The 20,848-nt window shown below is 44.9% G+C and overlaps 1 protein-coding gene across 1 annotated transcript in view; it reads left to right on the top strand.

Moving 5' to 3' along the window:
- Positions 1–8,959: 8,959 nt before the first annotated feature.
- The window catches only part of LOC127053883 (uncharacterized), a 412,316-nt gene continuing 400,427 nt past the window's right edge, over positions 8,960–20,848 (top strand). The window contains exons 1-2 of the mRNA XM_050959235.1: positions 8,960–8,965; positions 9,402–9,452. Of these exons, the coding sequence (XP_050815192.1) occupies positions 8,960–8,965; positions 9,402–9,452 (57 nt within the window). The remainder of the gene's footprint in view (positions 8,966–9,401; positions 9,453–20,848) is intronic.

Below are 20,848 nucleotides of genomic sequence, written 5' to 3'. Positions count from 1 at the left end.
TGAACACATGGAGAAAGACACCTCATTAGATTCACCTGAGCAGGCCTGGAGCTAGCTGTTTACTGGCCAGAACTATATGGAATTGCCCAGAGAGGGCGAGGACTACTGGCCAGGAGATGTATTGATTCAGTACTTGTTCTGAGCAGCCGGGATGGGAGGGCTGCTGTGGAGTTCCAGCTAAATCTTAAAGTTGTTTTCTCCAAGTAGAATTGCTGGGGGTGGCAGTGGCAGGACTTCCACCTTCCCTTTCGCCAGGTGAGTTCCTCTCCCAGCAAAGAAGAGTAAAAATCGCACCATGCACATGAATCTGACCTGCAGTTCAATCCCCATGTGGTATAGGGTCTGAGTGAAAAGAGGAGATAGGTTGGTAGTAAAGAAAATAGTTATTTTAAAATTACGTATATGTAATACCTAAAGCAGGGGTTTTGGCAACCTGTGGCATGGGAACTGATTTTTAATGGCACGCTGCTGCCTGCCGGAGTCCCGAGGGGAGACAGCCAGTGAAGGACAGAGCCCATACCCCGCGAGAGAAGAGTTGCCTCAGTGGCCTGCCCATGGGCTCCCGCATCCCCTCACCCGGCAAGGAGCCCTGCCTGAGGGCACGGAGGGGTCTGTTCACCTGGGCTGTTTTGGTATAGCTGGCCATGGCGGATTGGCGGCGCACCGGGGGAGCGGGTTCATTGCTGGACCCGGTCCTGACTCCTAGTGGCAGGAAGCGGAGGCGGGAGAGGCTGGCGGCGGCAGCAGTGCCGGCTGCTGAGCATCCCCGAGAGGAGGCGCCCGGCCGCGGCCATGGATCAGTACCTGCTGTTTGTGAGCTGGGAGGAGCGGAGAGTCCCGTGGCCGGGTGGCACTGAGCACATAGCAGGTATGGGTGAGTGGGAATCGGTGGTGGCCAGAGAGCCCTGAGGTGAGAAGCTCACATGCTGCAGGGTCATGCGCTGCCCAGAGCAGCTCCTCCAGACAGAGCCAGAGGGGACTCTCTCGCTAAGGCGTTAGTTGCGCTCATGTGGTGTGCCACAGGGCCCCGAGTAGGTGAGCCGACTCAGGGCCACAGGAGTAGGGGAGCCCTCTGCCCTGAGTCCCCCCCACACACACACTCAGCCCTCTGCCCTGACCCCCCCATACACACCCAGCCCTCTGTCCTGAGCCCTAACCCCCTCCTCACACACACCCAGACCTCTGCCCTGAGCCCTGCAGCCCCGCACACTCTCCAGGCCCATGCCTTGAGCCTTGTGCCCCGCACACCCCAGGCCCGTGCCCTGAGCCCTGTACTCCCCTCATACACACCCAGCCCTCTATTTGACTCCTTCACCCCCCCTCCACGACCCCAGCTCTGACTCTGGCACCTCCACACACGTCCAGCCCCCTGCTCCCTGACACCTGCACCCCCCTCACATGCTCCCAGCCCTCTTCCCTGAGGCTTGCACCCCCCACATTCCCAGCCCCCCCACACCCCATGCACCCCCTGACATCCTGACTCTTGCACCCCCCTACATCCCCACCCCTACCCTGAGCACCAAACGGGAGCTGCCCAGGTAAGTGCCCCACACCCAAACCTCCTGCCCCAACCCTGAGCCCCCTCCCTCATTCTATCTCCTGGCCAGACCTTTCACCGCCAGCCCTGTGCTCAGTGCACTCCCACCCTCAGCTCAGTGCAGAGAGAGGAAGAGAATGGTCCAGAACCAGGGAGAAGGTAGGTACCCACTGTATGTGGGCAGGGCTGGGACCTCAAACTGGCAGCAGGCTGAGCGTGTCCATCAGCTGGGATCCCAGCTGGCAGGAGCCAGCAGATGGAACCCCTGAGAGGCAGTGGGCTGAGCCGCTCAGCCGACTGCCGATCTGGGGTCCCGGCCGCCGGCCCCACACAGGCTGCTGCTGGTTTGGGCTTCTGGCTGCCGGACCCTTGCCAGCCAGGGTCCCGGCTGCAGGCCCCGCTCAGCCCACTGCCAGCCTAGGTGAACAGAACCCCAGCCCAGCAGTGGGCTGAGTGGGCTGGCGGCGTAAGATCAACATTTTAATTCAATTATACATGAAGCTTCTTAAACATTTTGAAAACCTTGTTTATTTTACAGTACAACACTAGTTTGGTTATATAATATAGAGACTTATAGAGATAGACCTTCTAAAAACCATTAAAATGTATGACCAGCATGCAAAACCTTAAATTAAAGTGAATAAATGAAGACTCGGCACACCACTTCTGAAAGGTTGCTGACCCATGGTCTAAAGGATGGTCCCTATGAGCAAGTGAATGTGGCATTCTCCCAATACTTTGTGCATTTGCCTCCTTTTGGACCTGCTTCTGTAGGAAAAGTCCTGCAGCATGGAGCAGCGATGAATCTGGGTTAATTTTAAGGCCCAGAACCTATCTTAGTGCCCAAGTCTGCAGACTTCCAGTGACTTAACCTGTAGGGTCACTCAAGTGCAAAGACAAATGGTTGTGTGCTCAGGCGCCTCTTGTGTTGATGCATAAAGCAAGGGAGATGGTGCAGGAAGTCTTTCCTTCCTACTCCTTGTGCACTGAATGGGGAGCAGCCAGACTTGTGGTGCTTCTGCTCTCTGAATCCCATTCTCCTCTGACTTACTGATTTCACATGTGTGTTTTTTGTGACTTCCTGATTCATGCCAGTGTAACTCTGAGGAGAATCAGGCTTGCTGAGAACAAGCACTAGGGGAGGAGTGGCCAACCGGTGGCTCTGGAGCCACATGCAGCTTTTCAGAAGTTAATATGCGTCTTCTTGTATAGGCACTGTCTCCGGGGCTGGAGCTACAGGTGCCAACTTTCCAATGTGCCAGGGGGTGCTCTCTGCCCCCACACTACCCCTTCCTGCCCCCATCCATGAGCCTGCAGTGCTGATCAGCAGGGCTGCCGGTTGCGGGAAGAGCTCATGGGAGGCTGCTTATGTATTACTGTGGCTCTTCAGCAATGTGCGTTGGTAAATTCTGGCTCCTTCTCAGGCTCAGGTTGGCCACCCCTGCACTAGGGAGTCAGTACATTGCGGGGAACTCTGCAGCTCCTTATTACACAATAGCAGCAGCTACTGCTATACTGCATATGTTGTCACCCAGCAGCCCCCCTGCAATTATCCCTCCTCCGTGGCTGGAATGAGCCTGATTATTATAATATTAGCTTTTGTGTTACTGTAGCATCTAAAGACCCCAGCCAGGATCAGGTTGTAATCATCATCCTAGGCAATGTATAAACAGTGAGAGAGACACCAACTCAAGAGTGCTGACACAGTAAATAGACAAGATAGATGAAGAGCAGGAGGGGAAACAGGAACAGAGAGCAGGTTAGTAGCTCAGCTAAGAATAGACCCCATGACTCCTGATTCCCCATCCAGAGCCTTAACCAGGGAACCATGCTGTCTTCCATGGGCCTGAGTCTTCTTTCACTCACACCCATGTAAATATGGAGTAATTCCACAGAAGTTAATGGAGTTACACAATCCTAGTACCACTGTGAGAGCACAATCAAGCCTGTTGCTTCTATTAGCTGGTGTCCCATCATGGTGGGCACTGGTATTACCATCAAATCACTCTTTTGAGTGTGAGGTTGTTTTTTTTTTTTTTGAGGGGTTTGAGTGATGATGCTTGCTTCTCCATAATTATGGATTACTTTTCTGAATTATCATCATGTTGTGCTTCATCTTTGTACCTATTAGAGGCTTGCTGAGGTGAGCCTCCACCTGTGGAACTCCTTGCCAGAGGATGTTGTGAAGGTCAAGACTATAACAGGGTTAAAATAAAGAACTAGATAAGTTCATGGAGGATAGGCCCATCAATGACTATTAGCCAGGATAGGCAGTGATGATGTTCCTAGCCTCTGTTTGCCAGAAGCTGGGAATGGGTAACAGGGGATGGATCACTTGTTGATTGCCTGCTCTGTTCATTCCCTCTGGGGCACCTGGCATTGGCCACTATTGGAAAACAGGATACTGGGCTAGATGGACCTTTGATCTGACCCCAGTATGGCTGTTCTTATGAGCCATGAGATTTGTTTTTTGTTGTTGTTGTTTTAGCACTTGTTCCATGTAAATGGCTCTTAAGAAGCATCTAGACCTGAAAAAAGAATGTGTATAAGCTGCAAAGCTTGTCTCTCTCCCCAACAGAAGTCGGTCCAATAAAATATACTACCTCGCTCACCTTGTCCTGTTGCTTTAGTCTGCTCAGCTGCTGTGCTAAGGAAATGGTGGAATTTGTAAAGAGGACAGTGTGGCATATTGGCTTTGTGTGTATCAGTGAGCAAGAGTTGCCCCCCCTAGTGACTGGCTTAATTTTGCCATCAGCGGCAGGAGATTTTTGGCTCCAGCATTCAAGGCTGGGATTTGGGGAGCTGAGGGACCAGAGTTCTAGTCCTGATTTTGTGTGTGTGTGTGTGTACACGTTCCATGGATTTGTTACAGTAGGGAAACTGAGAAATACTGTGACACCCTGATTTTGACAGTGGGCTTGTGAGTCAAGCAAATGGGAAGAAAGGCACTAAGTCTGTGATTCATGGAGTGAAATGAGCGAGAGTAGCTCATTTTTGGATGAATTTCAAAAGGCAGGAGTCTGTTATCCCACATGGAAGGGCTGACCTGAGCCAGAAAAAAACTGCATGCTCCTTAGTGGGTGGTAATTATACAGTGAACAATCGGCAGATGCTGTATTTGCCTGACCTAATGCTCTTCCTGCCTTAGAGATGTAATCACCAGACTGGAGCATGTCTTGCTGCATGAGGAAAGGGCTCTGAAAAAGTCACTCTAACGCGTTTTTTCCTACATGATAATGTTAACTGGATATCATCTTAGTCTTCTCGCTGGTCACAGTTTTAATCTGTGAACAACCCAAATGATTCAAAGATGAATGTACAATCAGAGGATGTCTTTGTTCGGAACAGAGTGATCCTTTATTATTTTCATTCCCTTGTAACTCATTATTATCTACTTAACATTTATTTTCCTCTCTCAGCTACAGTGGTTGCCATTTAAAGTCAGCCTTCATCAGCAGCTATTTCTGTGGTATCACAGCTATTCCCCATTTTAATGATGGAGAAACACAGCAGTTCTTTCATATACCACCGTGTGGTATAAACACCGGCTCTCTAATGGCGACTGCTGTGCTTTTCCTTCATGATTAGATTGTTATCATTTTATTTGGCAAAGAAAACCAAACAGCACAGCTAGTGTTGTGAACTCTCTTATTTAGAGGCGTTTCTGTTGCTGTTTAGTGATCCAAATCTTTTCGGCACGTTTGATAAAGGGAGGAGAGAATGCTGGAGTTTCTTCTCACCAAGCCGTTACTTGAACATTCACGATTCTGCTAAGCTCCATGTGGTGAAGTGCAAGTTGTTCTTTGTGAAACGAGCTCTAACACACTGAGATGGTCTAAAGATCTCTGTGTGTACGTAAACTGACGTGCAGCAGTTGCATCAAAAGTCTCTCTCTGATTCAGTGTGCTTATCTCAAGACCACCTAGCATTACGGTGATATTCCAGCTAAAGCAGGTGTGTGCTCAGGAGCTAACATTGGAGGTGTAGGTGTATATGTGGTGACTATATAGTGGAGAAGAGTGCACTAGAAGTACCATACATGAATATTTTTGCGGAGGAGAGGTGATGTTACATGAAGAAGATAAATATTCCCATTCAGTATTTCATAAGGAATTATTCACCCAAGAGGGTTTTATGGATTATTTTTAATTACAGGATGATCCTTTTGAAATAACAGTACTGATTGTACTGGTTAGTCTGAGTGGTTGAAGCCCTTTATAGGTATGATCTCTAACAATACATCAATAAAGATAATGTGAGCAGCCGTGTCTCAGCTGCTCAGAGTATCCAGCAGATAAAATCACAATCCCAGGAATTCAGCAGCAATTTTAGTTTCTTTGGTGTGGGTTAGAGCAGATTTTTCTCTGCATCATTTATCAAATTGTGCACATATGGTTCCTGTACTTCATCCCATTCATTCTTACTAATTTCAACCTGTCCTTTTCAACACACCTGAAGAAGAGCTCTGTGTAGCTCAGAAACCTGACTCTCTCACCAACAAAAGCTGGTCCAATAAAAGGTACCCGACCCGCCTTGTCTCTCTTTTTAACACAGACATGCCTGTGTATTCAGTAATGATTCCTAACTTGGAACCTGCTGAAGGTAAAGAGGTATTTGGAGGAGGGTTGGGGAGCACAGAATTAGCATGAAGAAACTTTGATCATTTCATTTTGTCTTTAAGGCGTTTGAAATCCCAGCCCTAATTTTTAGGCTCTCAGTGGCATGGAGTTATGTATTGTATGCCCCAGGCAGACGCTCCCTCACAGTCTCTCTCCCTAACCCACGTGATCTTCCTTTACTTCACCTCCCACCCCATCACTAGAGAGGGAAGTGAATGTAACCCCACGGGTTATGTAGCTTTCACCATGCTCACAGGCCTGTGCCATTTTCTCTTTAGCAGAGCTTGTGAGCCTGCCCTCCAACCTTGCAGCGTCATTCTTCCTTCCTCTGCCATCTCTAGTGTCAGCGAAGTTTCTCTGTTGCTGTAGTCACGTTTCTGTTTGATGTGGTGATGAGATTGGATACTCAGCCACATAATGCAGTACTTTCTTGCAGTAGCACAATCCAAGATTAACTTCTCAAATGCCCCCAGTGTCTGTCCTCTCTCATTGGCTGCTTGTTCTTCTTCCTGTTCCAGACTTGCCAGGAACACTAATTTGTATGTAATAAAAATACTTCTCCAACTCTAAAACCAGTTTCAACCAGCACAGTCAATGGTGATTTAGGCCCAGGGCTGCATTAGGCCCCTGCTGAATTTAAATTTGACCAGTCAGTTGCCTTGTACAAGATCTCAGTGGCTCACTGATTGGCGCTTCTTTGAAAGAATGTTTATTGCCATGCACAAGAAATAGCTCCTTCTTCCTGGTGTTCTAACTGCTACATGGAATAACATGCAGATCTTGGGGAGCTGAATACTGTGCTCTGTATTTGCAAGCGCTATGGTAACCAAGCAGCTGCCTCTTCCTGCTCACTGCTTCCCTCAACTCCTCCCCTGCCAAACAGGCGTGTCTCACTGGCTATGGAGAGCATGGAAGAAGAGTCAGTTGCTGTCTCCCTGGCACATTCCAGATGGATAGAAGAAGGGAAGAAACAGCTGCTGGTATTTAAATGCAGCTCAGCCCTCGCTGATGAAATCTTGTTGCCTGCTCGTCCTTCCCATCTCCCAGCACAGAGCTTTTGACCAGTGCTACGTTTGTGCTCATGAAACAAGCCTCCTGAAGCATGATAATGTTAAAGTGTGAGGTTAATGCAGGCCTGTAATCCGCACCTGCTGGAGGACTAACCTGGCTTTACATTGGCTTGAAGTGGAATTAGTCATTAATTGTCACCTTAATTGTAGCCAATCACAACCAGCACTCACCATAACATGCATGTAGATTTCATGTCTAAGCTGATCTATGAGTACTGAAATCGACCTGATTTATGTATTTATATATTTAGTTTTACCCTTTCTCTTGGGCATAGTATTTAATCTCCCAGCTGCCTCAGTGGCCATCATCAGTGCTGTTTGGTGTCATATTTCCTGTCAGAGTCCCTTTTGTAGGATACAAAATGTGTCTCTTTGAGAGTAAAAAGCCACATAAGGAAAGTGAAACAGTTTGGTCCCTAAGGTGTCAAACAGAAGGGCATGTTTTTGGCAGCTCTCGCACAGGACCAGTTGTTATGGAAACGGCTGATAAAGGTGCCATATATTTTGAGGGCTAGTCTCAAACCAAAGCACCAGATCTGACCACCCCCAAAGCTTGAGGAAGTTGGATCCTGATTTGCATCTAAACCTTGTGGATTGTCCTTATGTCTGGTATTTTTCTAAAAGAAAAATGTCCCTCTTGGATTCCATCCAGAACAAGCAAGCAACTTCCTTGCCAGATAAGCTGCTTTCACAGTCTCTCAGCATTGGAACGGACATGCCTGATCACACTCACGACTAAATCACATTACATGTAGAAAGTGGAATGGATGGGTGGAACCCAGAGGTGCGCAGCTAACAAAGGTGATGAGCACAATATAAATACCTAAAGGTCAGACTGGCAGGTGAGAGAGATAAAGAGGCTGCATAATGTATTTTTTACTGGATACAACTGTATGGATACTTGTGGAAACAAATACAGCACCTGATTAATTTCAGTTACATGACTGAACAGAATCAGCAGATCTTCTGCAACTCCAGCTGTCATGGAGTTTCCAGCTCTGGGCTCGTCCAGACTAGGGGAGGAAAATCGATCTTAGATACGCAACTTCAGCTACGTGAATATCTAAGATCGAATTACTCACCCGTCCAGACGGCGTGGGATTGATGTCCGCGGCTCTCCGTGTCGATTGCGGAACTCCATTGGGGTTGATGGAGTTCCGGAATCGATATAAGCGCGCTCGGGGATCGATATATCTCGTCTAGATTAGACACGATATATCGATCCCCGAGCAATCGATTTTAACCCGCAGATACGGCAGGGTAGTCTGGACGTGGGCTGAGTGTAACTCGGAAGCTTGTCTGTCACCAACAGCAGTTGGTCCAATAAAAGATATTACCTCATCCCTCTTGTCTCTCTAATATCCTGGGACCAGCATGGCTACAACAACACTACATACATATAGTGTTTCCAGTGTGATAATGCTCAGTGTTCCTCAAGAAAAGGCAGTTATGTGGTATTTTGTACAGACACTCCCTGAGTTACATAAACCTGACGTACGCAAATCCGAGCTTACGGAAAAAGTTCTGTTAGATAGAAATAGGAGGATGTGGGAGGGTTGCGGGTTTTTTTTGGTTTTGTTGTGTGTGTGTGTGTGTGTGTGTGTGTGTGTGTGTGTGTGTGTGTTTATAATGGTCGGAGATAGGTTTCCAACTTTTGCAAAATTCGAGTTACGCAAGGCATTCCACAACGGAAGGCTTGCGTAAGTCGGGGAGCATCTGTATTGTGAAATGACATGGACGTGATTTATTCAGCAGTGTTTTGTGATATAACTGGGAACCTTTTCCTGAGTAAGGACTGTAGAATTTCTCCTGGAGTGATTATAATTTCTCAGCGGATAAGAGGGGTGGGATTGATTTCCAAAATAACTGCAGTACAGAAAAATGGCTTTGCAATATTGACTCAGAACATGAGGGCACTATCTTAATATTCCCCAGTTCATGCAAGTCTTTTCTAGTTGAGTTCTGTGTGGTAATATAGCCATTACAGAGATGAAAGGGCCCAATCATACTTCCACAGGAGTTTGTGGCAAAACTCAGATTGACTTCAATAGGAGCAAAATACTATAAATATTTGCTCTGGTATTTCATCTGTTTATTTGACTGTTAATATCTGATTTAACACCTCCATCCATCAGCTCTCTGTTACTCCAATGATCCTTTTCTGTTCTCTTTCAGAATGAGAAGGCTTTGGGACATTCCGTGAGCCGTTCCAGTAACATCTCAAAGGTGTGGTATGCAATGGATTACGGTCTTTGGTAAATTTGAATTTGTGTGGTTTTGTTTTTTCAGATATGTAGGATATACATTCTGTAGTGATCAACAGAAAATGCATTTATAATGATGGCTAATTGTAATGGAAGAAGGCACTTTGTCTAAAAATTAGAATTGGGGATAACCTGTTCCTGTGACATACCAAGTGTACAATCTAGTCTAGTGAGTAGCTCTGTCACCTCTGCCCTCTAACCTGGCGTGCCCTTTACACTGCGTTGCTGTTGTTGCCTCCACTTCTGGACTGCTCACAATCAGCCTCCAGCACGTAAGTCACTCCCAGCTATGGCTGTGTGCACTTGCAGCCTGCCAGTAACACCCAAACTTTTACCAGCCTGAATTATACTACAAGGTGACTCCCACATTCACCCAGTCCCGGATTTTCTCCAGAAATGTACATCTTGTACTGCCCATCTCTCTCCTGGACAATACAAGCTCATATAAAGTCCATTGTTTTATTAATAGAAATGATATGCAAAAATTTTATTGCCGCAAATGAAATTTCCCAGACACTTCAGTTCAAACATGCTGGATTAGATAAAACAAACAAGTTTATTAACTACAAGGATAGATTTTAAGTGAATACAAGTAATGCAGTAGAAAAATTAGAAATGGTTACAAGAAAAGCAGAAATAAAATGCAACTAGTGCTTGACTTAACAAGCTACGTTAAATTCAAAGCCATGTTTTTCTCACATGTTCTCAACAATCTTACTGGCTGCACTTCTTAGCCAGAATGCCTTCTTTGTAATGGCTGCTTCTTTTGTTCCTTCTGGTTCAGTGAATCAATGGACAGTGAGAGAGTGGAGGAGGTGGGGGGCCATTTGGGTATCTGCCCCTTCTTTTTGTAGTCCAGTCCTCCATTTGAGAAGCATCTCCAGCGGGGAGCATGGCACTAGGCAGACTGTGTGGACAGGAGCCCCTGCTGTTTCTTTGATAAAATGTGGATGTCCTGCCCATGCCCCTTTTCCTGCCAATTAATAGCCACTTAGCAGATAGTGGCCCATTGACCTTGTTTACACCTGGCTGAGGTGTCAGCTTGTCCTTTTTCTTGGAGGAACTGGTTTGGCCACTCCACAGGATTGGAATGTGTTTTAGTGAAACCATACAGTGGAATCTTATAAGTTTACATACAGTGTTGCTACACATATTTTACTAGAACATTAATGACCAGCAGATTATGAGTTTCCAAATGATACCTCACATGGTGTTCCTTGTACAAAGATTACCACAATAGCGTGCAAGGGCTGAATACAGGGTTACTGCTGTCACCGTTCCTAATAATGGAATAGTGTTTAGGAAACTCATGAATGAAATTCTTCTGAAAGTCATTTCCCTTTAGCCTTTTCGGAATCTGGGATCTCAGCTCAAAGGACTGGATTGTGAGTAAGGCCACAGACAGCATTAGGGGAGTGCAGAGGGGCTGTGCTGACTTAGACAGAATTTATCCTGGGATGGACAGGCTCCAGTCCTTCCCCCACTGGAGTAGCTGATACCAGTGGTAGTGATAGGTTGGATGGAGGAGTCCTGCCATTCATTCCGTGCTAGAACCATGTCTGTGATTGGCCTTTACACAAGTGGAGTTGGAGGGCAGTTCCCTGCAATGTTTTCTTCCTCCTGTTCTCCTGCTCAGAGGCAGTCTCAGGGGAGACCTTTGGTATATCTGATATGGCTGAGTCAGAAGGCTCGGATAGGTGGCCATTTAATATCTGAGTGCTCTGCCTTCTGCGGATGACACAAGGGAGATGATCCCTTCCCCACAGAGTTTACAGTCTACGGAGTAGATTGTCACTTTGCAGTCTGCCCTGAATAAGGGGTGAAATGTAATTGTACCACTCGAGGCACAGACCAAGGCGGGAGCAATGATTCTGAGAGGCTTTATCAGTAGCAGGTTACAGTCCCCTCTCACCATGCTGGCTCAGCTCTGCAAGTCAGTGAACTGAGGCTGGGGGATTGGAGTCAAGGCTCTGCTCATTCCCTGGCCCTGCCCACCCACTCCCCGCCCAGAGGAAGTTTGTTGTCAGTGAAGCGTGGTATTTGTTCCCTGGAACAGTGTCTACAGTTACGCTAACACATGTATGCTTGGTACAAGGGACTAAGATCAGTTAGCAGCAGGACCTTCCACTGCCCTGTAGGCTACACAAAGGCTTAAGGGAAAGTATCCTGACATTTATAGGCCGAGGCAAACAACTGGACTATACAGCTTACATCCTACCTTTATGTATTTTTTGACATCTGTTTGTTACCTCCCTTTGTTCCTGATATATGGCTCAAAACATCCCTATTAATCATTCTGTCAAACCATCATATCTTGCACTAGATTGGGATGTATCTGTACTAACCTTGAAATGTACAGTAGAAGTTATGAACGCCTCGGGAATGGAGATTATTTGTCTCTCTGAACAAAACCTTGTGGTTGTTCTTTCAAAAGTTTACAGCTGAACATTGACCTAATAGAGCTTTGAAGCTACTATGCAGAAGAAGAATGCTGCTTTTAACTATCTTAATTTAAATGAAACAAGCACAGAAACAGTTTCCTTACCTTGTCCATTTTTTTTAAACTTTCCCCTTATTTTTTTTGACATTTACATTTAACACAGTACTGTACTGTATTTGCTTTTTTCCTCTGCTGCTCCCTGATTGCATTCTGCTGGTTCCAAGTGAAGAGTGCGGATGACTAGTCAGATCATAACTCTGGTGTCCATAACTCTGAGATTTTACTGTATTTACTAACTATCTAATACCTAATATGCTAGCAACAACTCTATCAAATTCATAAACTTATAAACATCTACTCTGATAGTTGGCCTAACTTTAATTCATGACCTCTGGTTCTGGCCTCAGATCTTGTACTAGTGCTCCAGACTCTCTCTGCCACATTCCCCTGCTTTTTGTCTTTTTTGGGGGAGGATGTTTACCCATCATCCTGGAAAAACATAATGCATGGATTGAATATGAGCCAGTGATCTTTTGCACTGTTTCTTGGCTGTTTTACTTTACCCATCCATACATTCATGCCCCAGATGTCTAATGGTCTGCATGTTCCCTTGTATGATCTGTAGACAGTTATCTTTTTCCAAATGTTCTTAGTTCCATATCGTGGCCCTGGGAGTGTTAGGTCTGGGACTTGGTTTGAGAGAGAATAGTTTTAAATTCATTTTTCAAAACTGGGATAGGCACTATTACAATATAATCTACAGTTTTATGTACATAAGGAGTAAAACAGGAATTTGCAATAGTGACATCACAACTGAGGCCTCCGTATATATATTTTTATAATTAGTTATTACATGGTACTCTATATCCAGGTTATAGATTGCCCTTACTGCTGGTTGCCACCATCTAGGAAGTTTCTCTCTTCCATTGGATTGGCCACGCACTGGAGTTGCGATGTCAACAGCTTTCCTGGCATAACAAGCTGGGCGTGGTGCTCTTTAGGTTGTATTGCTCTGTGATACTCCAGTAGTTGATGTAGATCCAGTTGCTTCTTGTAGATGCTGTTTTCCAGATAACTTACTGAATGGACAGTAACCAGTTTATCAGATATTGCTGTCAGGATTCAATATTGGTAATTTGATACTAAACAAAATTGTTTTGAATAGTATGTGCAGAGTACATCACAGCTCCAGAGTTATACAGAAACCTTCTCCCTTTGTATACATTACACATCTCATTGTCTTTCTGTGCATTGCATCACACATTGCAGGAACCAATCCCTGTGCAACATGCGCTGTCCACTTATCATGATTCAACTTCCTCTTTACCTCATCTCTGCACTCTTCGTACCAAATTACTGGTGTTAATGGACAGTGGTCCTATGGGTGCAAAGAGATTGGTCACCAGTGACTCCCAATCAGCGTTGTCTATCACAGCCTCTGTCACATTCTCCTTTATCTTCACACTTGGCCATAGGGCATGGTCCCAATCTGAGTCAGAGAGGTGAGGTTCAGACAAAACTCATCCAGGCTTCCCCGGCATGGTGATGGTCCCCACTGAAAAGCTGTGATATGCCAGAGCACATACTGCGTACCAGAGCCGTACCACCTCCCGCATTCTCTCTTTAATGACTTGTTAGGCCTAACCTCCCTTGCTTGTGGTCAGGTTCATTCGGGCCGAACAGTCACAGAACCATCTGTGCTTGATTCTTTTACAGCAATCTGTGTTTATTTCATCTCCTTGTGTTGCTGTCTCCACAGTGGATAATGCTGTTTATAGGTACCATTCTCTATTGGTCCCATACTGTGAACATATACCAATTCTTTAGGACACCCTGTCCATCTGGGAATAGCAATCATAACTGGCACAGTCAAGTTATTAATTTCATGTGGTTCCCAGGGTCCAGGACCTTCTAACCTTGCAAACTGCAAATATTTTTTTCCAGTGGTATGAATTCCTTTTTCCACTCATATGATCCGGATAGATGTGCTGTTTTAACAACCTTGATCACTTCCCCTTTGTTTTAATGGCTTGACCTAATCCATCAATTATTGAGTTAATTTTAAATTTTAATTTCTTAATATTTGCACATTTCATGAGGAGACCCTAACTCCCCGTGCCACTCTGTATGGTTATCACAGTGTCCTGCTGACTCTACAGCTGGGTTCTGTTTTCCTGCACGTCCACCAATCATTTTGGGCCTACTAAAATACAATTGTTTTGCCTAGAAAACCCCAGACTTGTTTATATGCCACAACATTCAACATTTCTTTACCAATTTGCTTTTTCCTTGCCTTTATATTGTTCTCTGCAATTAGCTGATTAATTTTGGCTTGTATTTGGTTAAGTAGTTTAGCAATGTCTTCCACATTGTAAATGGTGCACTGTTTCTTCAGTAGCCAAGCCCTAAATACCATGAATTACAGGTTCAGAGAGTTTCCGCTGTCTAGTGGTTACAATAGTTAATGCTCTATTATAAGCGCATATATACAGTGACTCCTCACTTAAAGTCGTCCCAGTTAACATTGTTTTGTTGTTATGTTGCTGATCAATTCAAGAACATGCTTGTTTAAAATTGTGCAGTGCTCCCTTCTAACTGCCTGCTTTGTCCACTGCTTGCAGGAAAAGTAGCCTGTTGCAGCTAGCTGGTGGGGGCATTGGAGCCAGGGTGGACCCGCAGCCTCCCATAAGCTCCCCCATCAGCTCCCCGCTCCCCTAAGTTCCCTGTGCAGCAGCTGCCAGCAGGCTAGCAATTGCAGTTATCCCTCCCCAGACTGCCATGTGCTGCTCCTGCCCTCTGCCTTGGAGCTGCTTCCTGAGCCTCCTGCTTGCTGTGGGGGGTGGGGGCTCTAATGTCAGGGTGTCCCCCTCCCCCCTGCTCCTACACCCGCTTACCCCTTCTCCATATAGAGCAGGGTGGGGACGTGGAGGGAGAGAGACAGAGAGAGCCTGGGGAAGCAGCTCTCTCAACTTCCTGATCCACTTAAAAAGACACTGCACTTAAGAGTGGGTCAGCTTACTTAAAGGGGCAGTGTGCATTTCTCTCTCTCTCCCACACACAAGGTGTGCGTCTGTCTCTGTCTGCTGTGCTATCTCCCCTCCACTCCGTTCCTGCCGCCTTGTAGAGTGTGAGGCTACATTAACAACAATGTGTTAACCCTTGAGGGCTCAGCCGAGTGCTAGTTCATCATTTAGCACAAGGGTTCTCAAATGGGTCGGGGTCGGGATCCTTCAGGGGCTCATGAGGTTATTACATGGGGAGTGGCAAGCTGTCAGCCTCCACCCCAAACCCCGCTTTGTCTCCAGCATTTATAATGGTGTTAAATATATAAAAAAAATTATTAATTATATTGGGGGGGTCACACTCAGAGGCTTGCTATGTGAAAGGAGTCACCAGTATAAAAGTTTGAGAACCATTGCTAGAGTAATCTTTTTCCCAACCCTTAACTCTTGTGTATGTTCCTGATAAAATGCTAGTGTATTACATAACAAAGAAGTATACAGCAGTAATACAGTTGCTTTTACACAGTAGCCAAATTCATCCATATTTCAGTGCAACCCTTCTGTCAATCAGAGCTGGCAGCAGCCAGGGCTGGATTCAGTATGTAGGGGTTTCTTTTTAACAGTACAACACAAAACCAGCTCGAGCCCCCATCCAGTGACCTGAGACAATGACACACCACCACCTGGGCACCTCTAAGAGTCAATACTTCCCCTGTCGCAAGGACAGAGTCTGAGTATAGCAAAAACTTTTAATAAAAGAAGGGAAGTAACCTATCATTAACTTGGGGAAACAGGGCTCATAAACATAAACCATGAGCAAAAGACCCACCCCCAAGTAAGTTGGACAGTGTCCTTTTCTCTTAGGTTCTTAAGTCCAGCAACCATAAGTCCATTTAATGTGCCCGTCTCTTCTCTGCACCCCACTCACAGTTGCTGTCCTTGGTCAGGGCAGACCCAGAGTTCAGAGGTGCATCTGCAGAGTTCTCCTCCCACCCTGGTTGGAGAGGGGAAAGAAGATATCTTACTCGCTCCACTACCCGGGCACTTGCTTGCCACTGTTCCTTGCCAGTCACCCTGCTAGCTACCTTGCCGGCTGATTGCCGTATTTCTCCAGTGGCCACACTGGCAGCCGATTGTTGAGATGTCTTCAGGCCGCACCATTTAACACAGCTCTCGATCATTTCAGCTCTCAGTGATTTCAGCTGCTAGTGGGGGGAGCTTTACTGCTGGTGCATACTGGGCAATCTCTTATATTAGAGACACTGTTCCAAAGCAGGTCTCATACTCAGACCTAAGTATCAGTGATTTCAGCTCTGCAGTATGTAACAATACTCTTAATTGAGTCTAAATTAGCTATGATATTACACAGTGGAAAATAGAAGGATCAAATGATGTCTACAATTCTTAAGCAGGGTCCACTACCAACTACAAGTACCTGTTCCTATAATCTCTCAACTCACTGGGCTTTGGAACCCATGTCCCCTGCTTAGTAGGTTGAGGGTGAGTCCGTCAAGCAGGAAATGCCAAGTACAGTTCTGCTGCCCTTGATTCCCATTAACAAGGATAACAACCCTGTATTATTCCTGCCCCAATAACAAGGGGACTGGGGATCTAAGACCAGCCAGAAGTGATCATTTGGGCAAGCAATCCCATCATGCTGAGCACTTAGGCAATGCATGTGTCCATGCAAACGAGATCAGCTCCTGAAGTCTTCTTCCACAGCTCATCACTAGATGTCAGGGGAGAGCTCATTCAGACTCTGCTTATATCAGTAATAAAGATTTAAAACCACAGGCACATGAACTTACTTTGCTCCATAAAATACATTTGCAGAAGCAATTTGATGCTTGCTAGATTGCCACTCACAGATAGATTTCAGTCCATTGCAGAAGACCTACATAACACCCTCTGCACAATTTAAGCCCTGTGTTAAGAGTTAAAATAATATAAAAATAGTGGTAAAGCAGTATGAAAGGCTTCATGCTGGGGAAAGATCTCCCTACATGTGTTTGTGAGCAAGAGCCTGATTTTGAAGGTCTTTATATATTGCTGAATTCAGAGCAATCGATGCATACTGTACAAGTGCTTGAGACTTAAGTCTCAAAACTGCTCCTGTTGCAGAATACAGAACTGGATTTTGCCATGCAATTCAGTGGAAACTGAATCAGTACAGAGGTGCACAAACATCTGCCAGCACCTAAGGATATGCCTGTGCTTTGAGCTGGGAGTGGGATTCCCAGCTCGAGGATGCATATCCATCTAGCTCTATTAGAACAAATGCACTAAAAATATAGTGTAACCACTGTGACACAAACTGGAGGAAGGGCTATCTTAGGGTCTCAGATGTGTAGGTACTTAGGGTGGCTAGCCTGTCCTTCCACTCATGCTGCCATGTTTACGCTTTATTCGAGTGCACTAGCTCAATTTTAGCTAGCGTGAGTCTGTCTCCTTGAGCAGGAAATTGCACCCCCAGCTCAAAGTGTAGACATACCCAGATAGAGGAACAGACAGACGTGGTGTAACTTGGAAACGCTGCCAGTCATGCTTCTGCATGCAGAGCTGGGCCCAAGTAGCAAAATTAAATTCCAGATGTAAATGTCCCCAAAGCTTAGGATCTGATCTGATGTTTTGGTTTGCCTCATAAGAGAGAGGAGCCAGCTGCAAAGTTGAGACCTGGATCCAAAATTCCACACAGTTCAGGGGAGTTTGGATTCAGGATTTTGGTTTCAGCCCTCTTCTATTCACAGGAGCAGATTTTTTTCCCAATGATAGAACAATGGGTGCTGTGTACTGTCAGGATTGCTAAATAGGTAATTCATACCACAGCACTTATCATTTCCACAAACTTGTAGTTTCAGATATTCACTTTGTTTGTTATATTATTTAACTGTTAAACCTAAATCGATTTAATGGCTGATGCCTGCACTAGACACATACCTAATGGAAATGAAACCAAACATTATTTTTCTTTTTTGACTTGCACATCAGTGCTCAGTGCCTGGATCTGGTTTTCTTTGAATTCTAAGCAAAGTAAGGATTTTCTTGGTGTCTCCTTGGTGACTGTGTTTATTTCAGGAATTGTGAGTGGGTGTGAATGTATAAGGTGGTAATATATAGTTGCATGGCTTTTGTGGTTTTGAATTGGACATTATTTGTCCTTGGCAATCTTAACAGTTGAACAGCGCTTTCTGTGTGTTTTCAGGGTTCAAACTTGCACTTTTGAAGTTCTCAAACTCCCATGGACTTCATTGGACGTTTAGGGTTCCTTAGCAATGCCATATCAGTCCCTAAAGGCTATAGGGGGATCAGTGGGATCCTAAACCTTGTTGTAGCTTTCACAAAGAGAGCTGTGTTATGAGCACCACTCATTAGCAAGTGGACAATTCGGAAAGCCGAAGATTGCAACTTTTATAAGAAATAGTTGCTATAACAAAAATATGTTTTTTCTTGTGTAAAATTGTGAAGATTATAGAATTGTACTTAAGTCAGAAGAAGAGTTTTTATTTGGCAATTCTGAGAGCGCAAGTTGTTTTCCACATTAATAGTCTTGATTTGATAGGCCTGATTTCAAGTTTAATGTCTGGCCTTGCAAAGGGCTCTGTATTAGGCCTTAGGCATGTATATGGGAGCCAATGTTTCCTAGTGGTGAGAGCACAGGACTAGAATGCAGGAGACAAAGTTGTGTTCCCACTTCTGCCATTGGTCTGCTGGGTGACTTTGGACAAATCATTACCCCTCCTTGTGCCTCAGTTTCCCCATCTGTAATATGGGAATAATGATACTGACCTCCTTTTTAAAGCACTTTGAGATCTATGGATGAAAAGTGCTGTATAAGAGCACTAAAAGCAGCAAAGAGTCCTGTGGCACCTTATAGATTAACAGACGTTTTGGAGCATGAGCTTTCGTGGGTGCATCTGACAAAGTGGGTATTCACCCACGAAAGCTCATGCTCCAAAATGTGTTAGTCTATAAGGTGCCACAGGACTCTTTGCTGCTTTTACAGATCCAGACTAACACAGCTACCCCTCTGATATAAGAGCACTGTACCTTTAGGATCAGATTTGCCAGTTTTACACCAGTGTAACTAGGTGAGTAAAATTACTGACGTAACAGAGTAGTAAATCAGGCCCTTCATATGCTTATAGGTCATTTCATGCATGTGACATTTAATTTATGGCTAGTGGAAACTTATTAGTCATAAACTGTTAATGTTTTAATATATGTTTTTCTATGTGCAGTAGTCAAATAATATACAACTGACTAAGAACTTGTCCTCGTTGGCTGTGGATTTCTAAATTATTATCATTAATCCTGAAATCCCTCTGTACGGTACCAGTTACTCAAGGTGTAATTCAGAGGTTCCCCAATCTGTGGGGTACCCCCCCAAGGGGGCACTGAGGAATGTTGGGGGAGGTGGCTGGAGTCCAGGCCAGCTCTCCTCCCCCCCCCAGGGGGGAAGGGCAGGGAGAGAGTGCCACCCTGCTCCATGCCTGGCCCTGAACCAGGCTGTACCCCTGTCTGCATCCCCACCTCCCAGAGCTATGGCCCTGCTCCCGGCCCCAGCTCTAAGGGTCGAGGAGTGGGGGCACAAACAGGGGAAAGGGAGAGTGTAAGGTAGCACGTTTGGAGACTACTGGTGTAATGGATCAGAACTTGATTCTACATTGCTTCTAAGCAGTTCCATTCTAGTCCATGCCTTGGCGGCTGATACACCCAGATGTATCTGATGTGTAGTTTTATAGATTTAAATGAAAACACTTAAGATAAAGAATGTTATTAGGCTTGGAAGGATTACATTTTTGTTAGTAAATGTCAGTAAACATCAATTTCACCGTACACACACAAACCACTATAAAAATATTTCAATCAATGATAATCAAAATGTGTAGATAGACAAAGCAAGAAAAATGCTGCTTGAGAACTTCTTTGAGTTTGATTTAAGGATATTTATTTTGTGTACTTTGACATGTGATGTTGATTAATTTGTGTTTTAACAGTTATAAAACTTTAAATTTTTGAATCTCACCAATTACTGTCACTAAATAATTGTCTGATCCCCTCATTGTCTGACGTCCCCTATAATTCCCCACAACTGTGAAAATTTAAATAATAAAAATAGAAAAAAATGCTTCAAAATAAACATCTGTATTTGTAAAAGTTATTTTAAAAAAATCAAATTTGTGAAGCCTGAATATTACGCAAGGATACAATGGAAAATGATAACTGCTCCTTTGTAGCCAAACATGCATAGTATGATTCTGTAAAAACTCTTAGCTTATTGGGTAAACGTACTCATGTGTGTGCCTTTTGTAGGATTGACTGCTGGTTGTGTAAGAGTAACCGGGTTACAGAATTGCTGTCTTACTAACATGAGATCAGTGGATGTTGCATCATATTTGCAAGGACGGGGGATGGTCTAGCTGTTAGAATGGGGGACTGGAAGTTAAGATACCTAAATTAAGTCCTAGCTCTGCTGCAGATTTGCTGTGATATCTTGGGTAAATCTTGTAATCTTTGTGCCTCAGTTTCCTCATCTGTAAAAGGCCTGTAAAATGGCTGTAATCATGCCTACTTCCAAGAACTGATTTTTAACAGTGAGGGTAATTAACCACTGAAACTTACCAGGGGTTGTGTTGGATTCTTCATCACTGGCAATTTTAAGATTGAAAGCTTTTTTAAAATATATGCTCACGTTCAAAGAAGAATTAATTCAGGGAAATTCTATGGCCTGTTACACACCGGAGACCAGACTAGAAGATCATAGCAGTCCCTTCTGGCCTTTGGATCTATGAAGGTATATTGAAACAGCTCCACAATAGTGTGCAGTAAAGGCCTTGTCTTGCTGCCATTGGATTCAATGGCACATTGCCATCATTCAGGCAGGATCAGCCCATTAATGAGTGTGTAACCATAGCT

This window comes from Gopherus flavomarginatus, chromosome 6 (genome assembly GCF_025201925.1).
Source record: "Gopherus flavomarginatus isolate rGopFla2 chromosome 6, rGopFla2.mat.asm, whole genome shotgun sequence".
In the NCBI taxonomy this organism is placed as follows: domain Eukaryota; kingdom Metazoa; phylum Chordata; order Testudines; family Testudinidae; genus Gopherus; species Gopherus flavomarginatus.
Note: the sequence above shows the minus strand (reverse complement) of the source record. Positions and strands in the feature narration are given on the sequence as shown.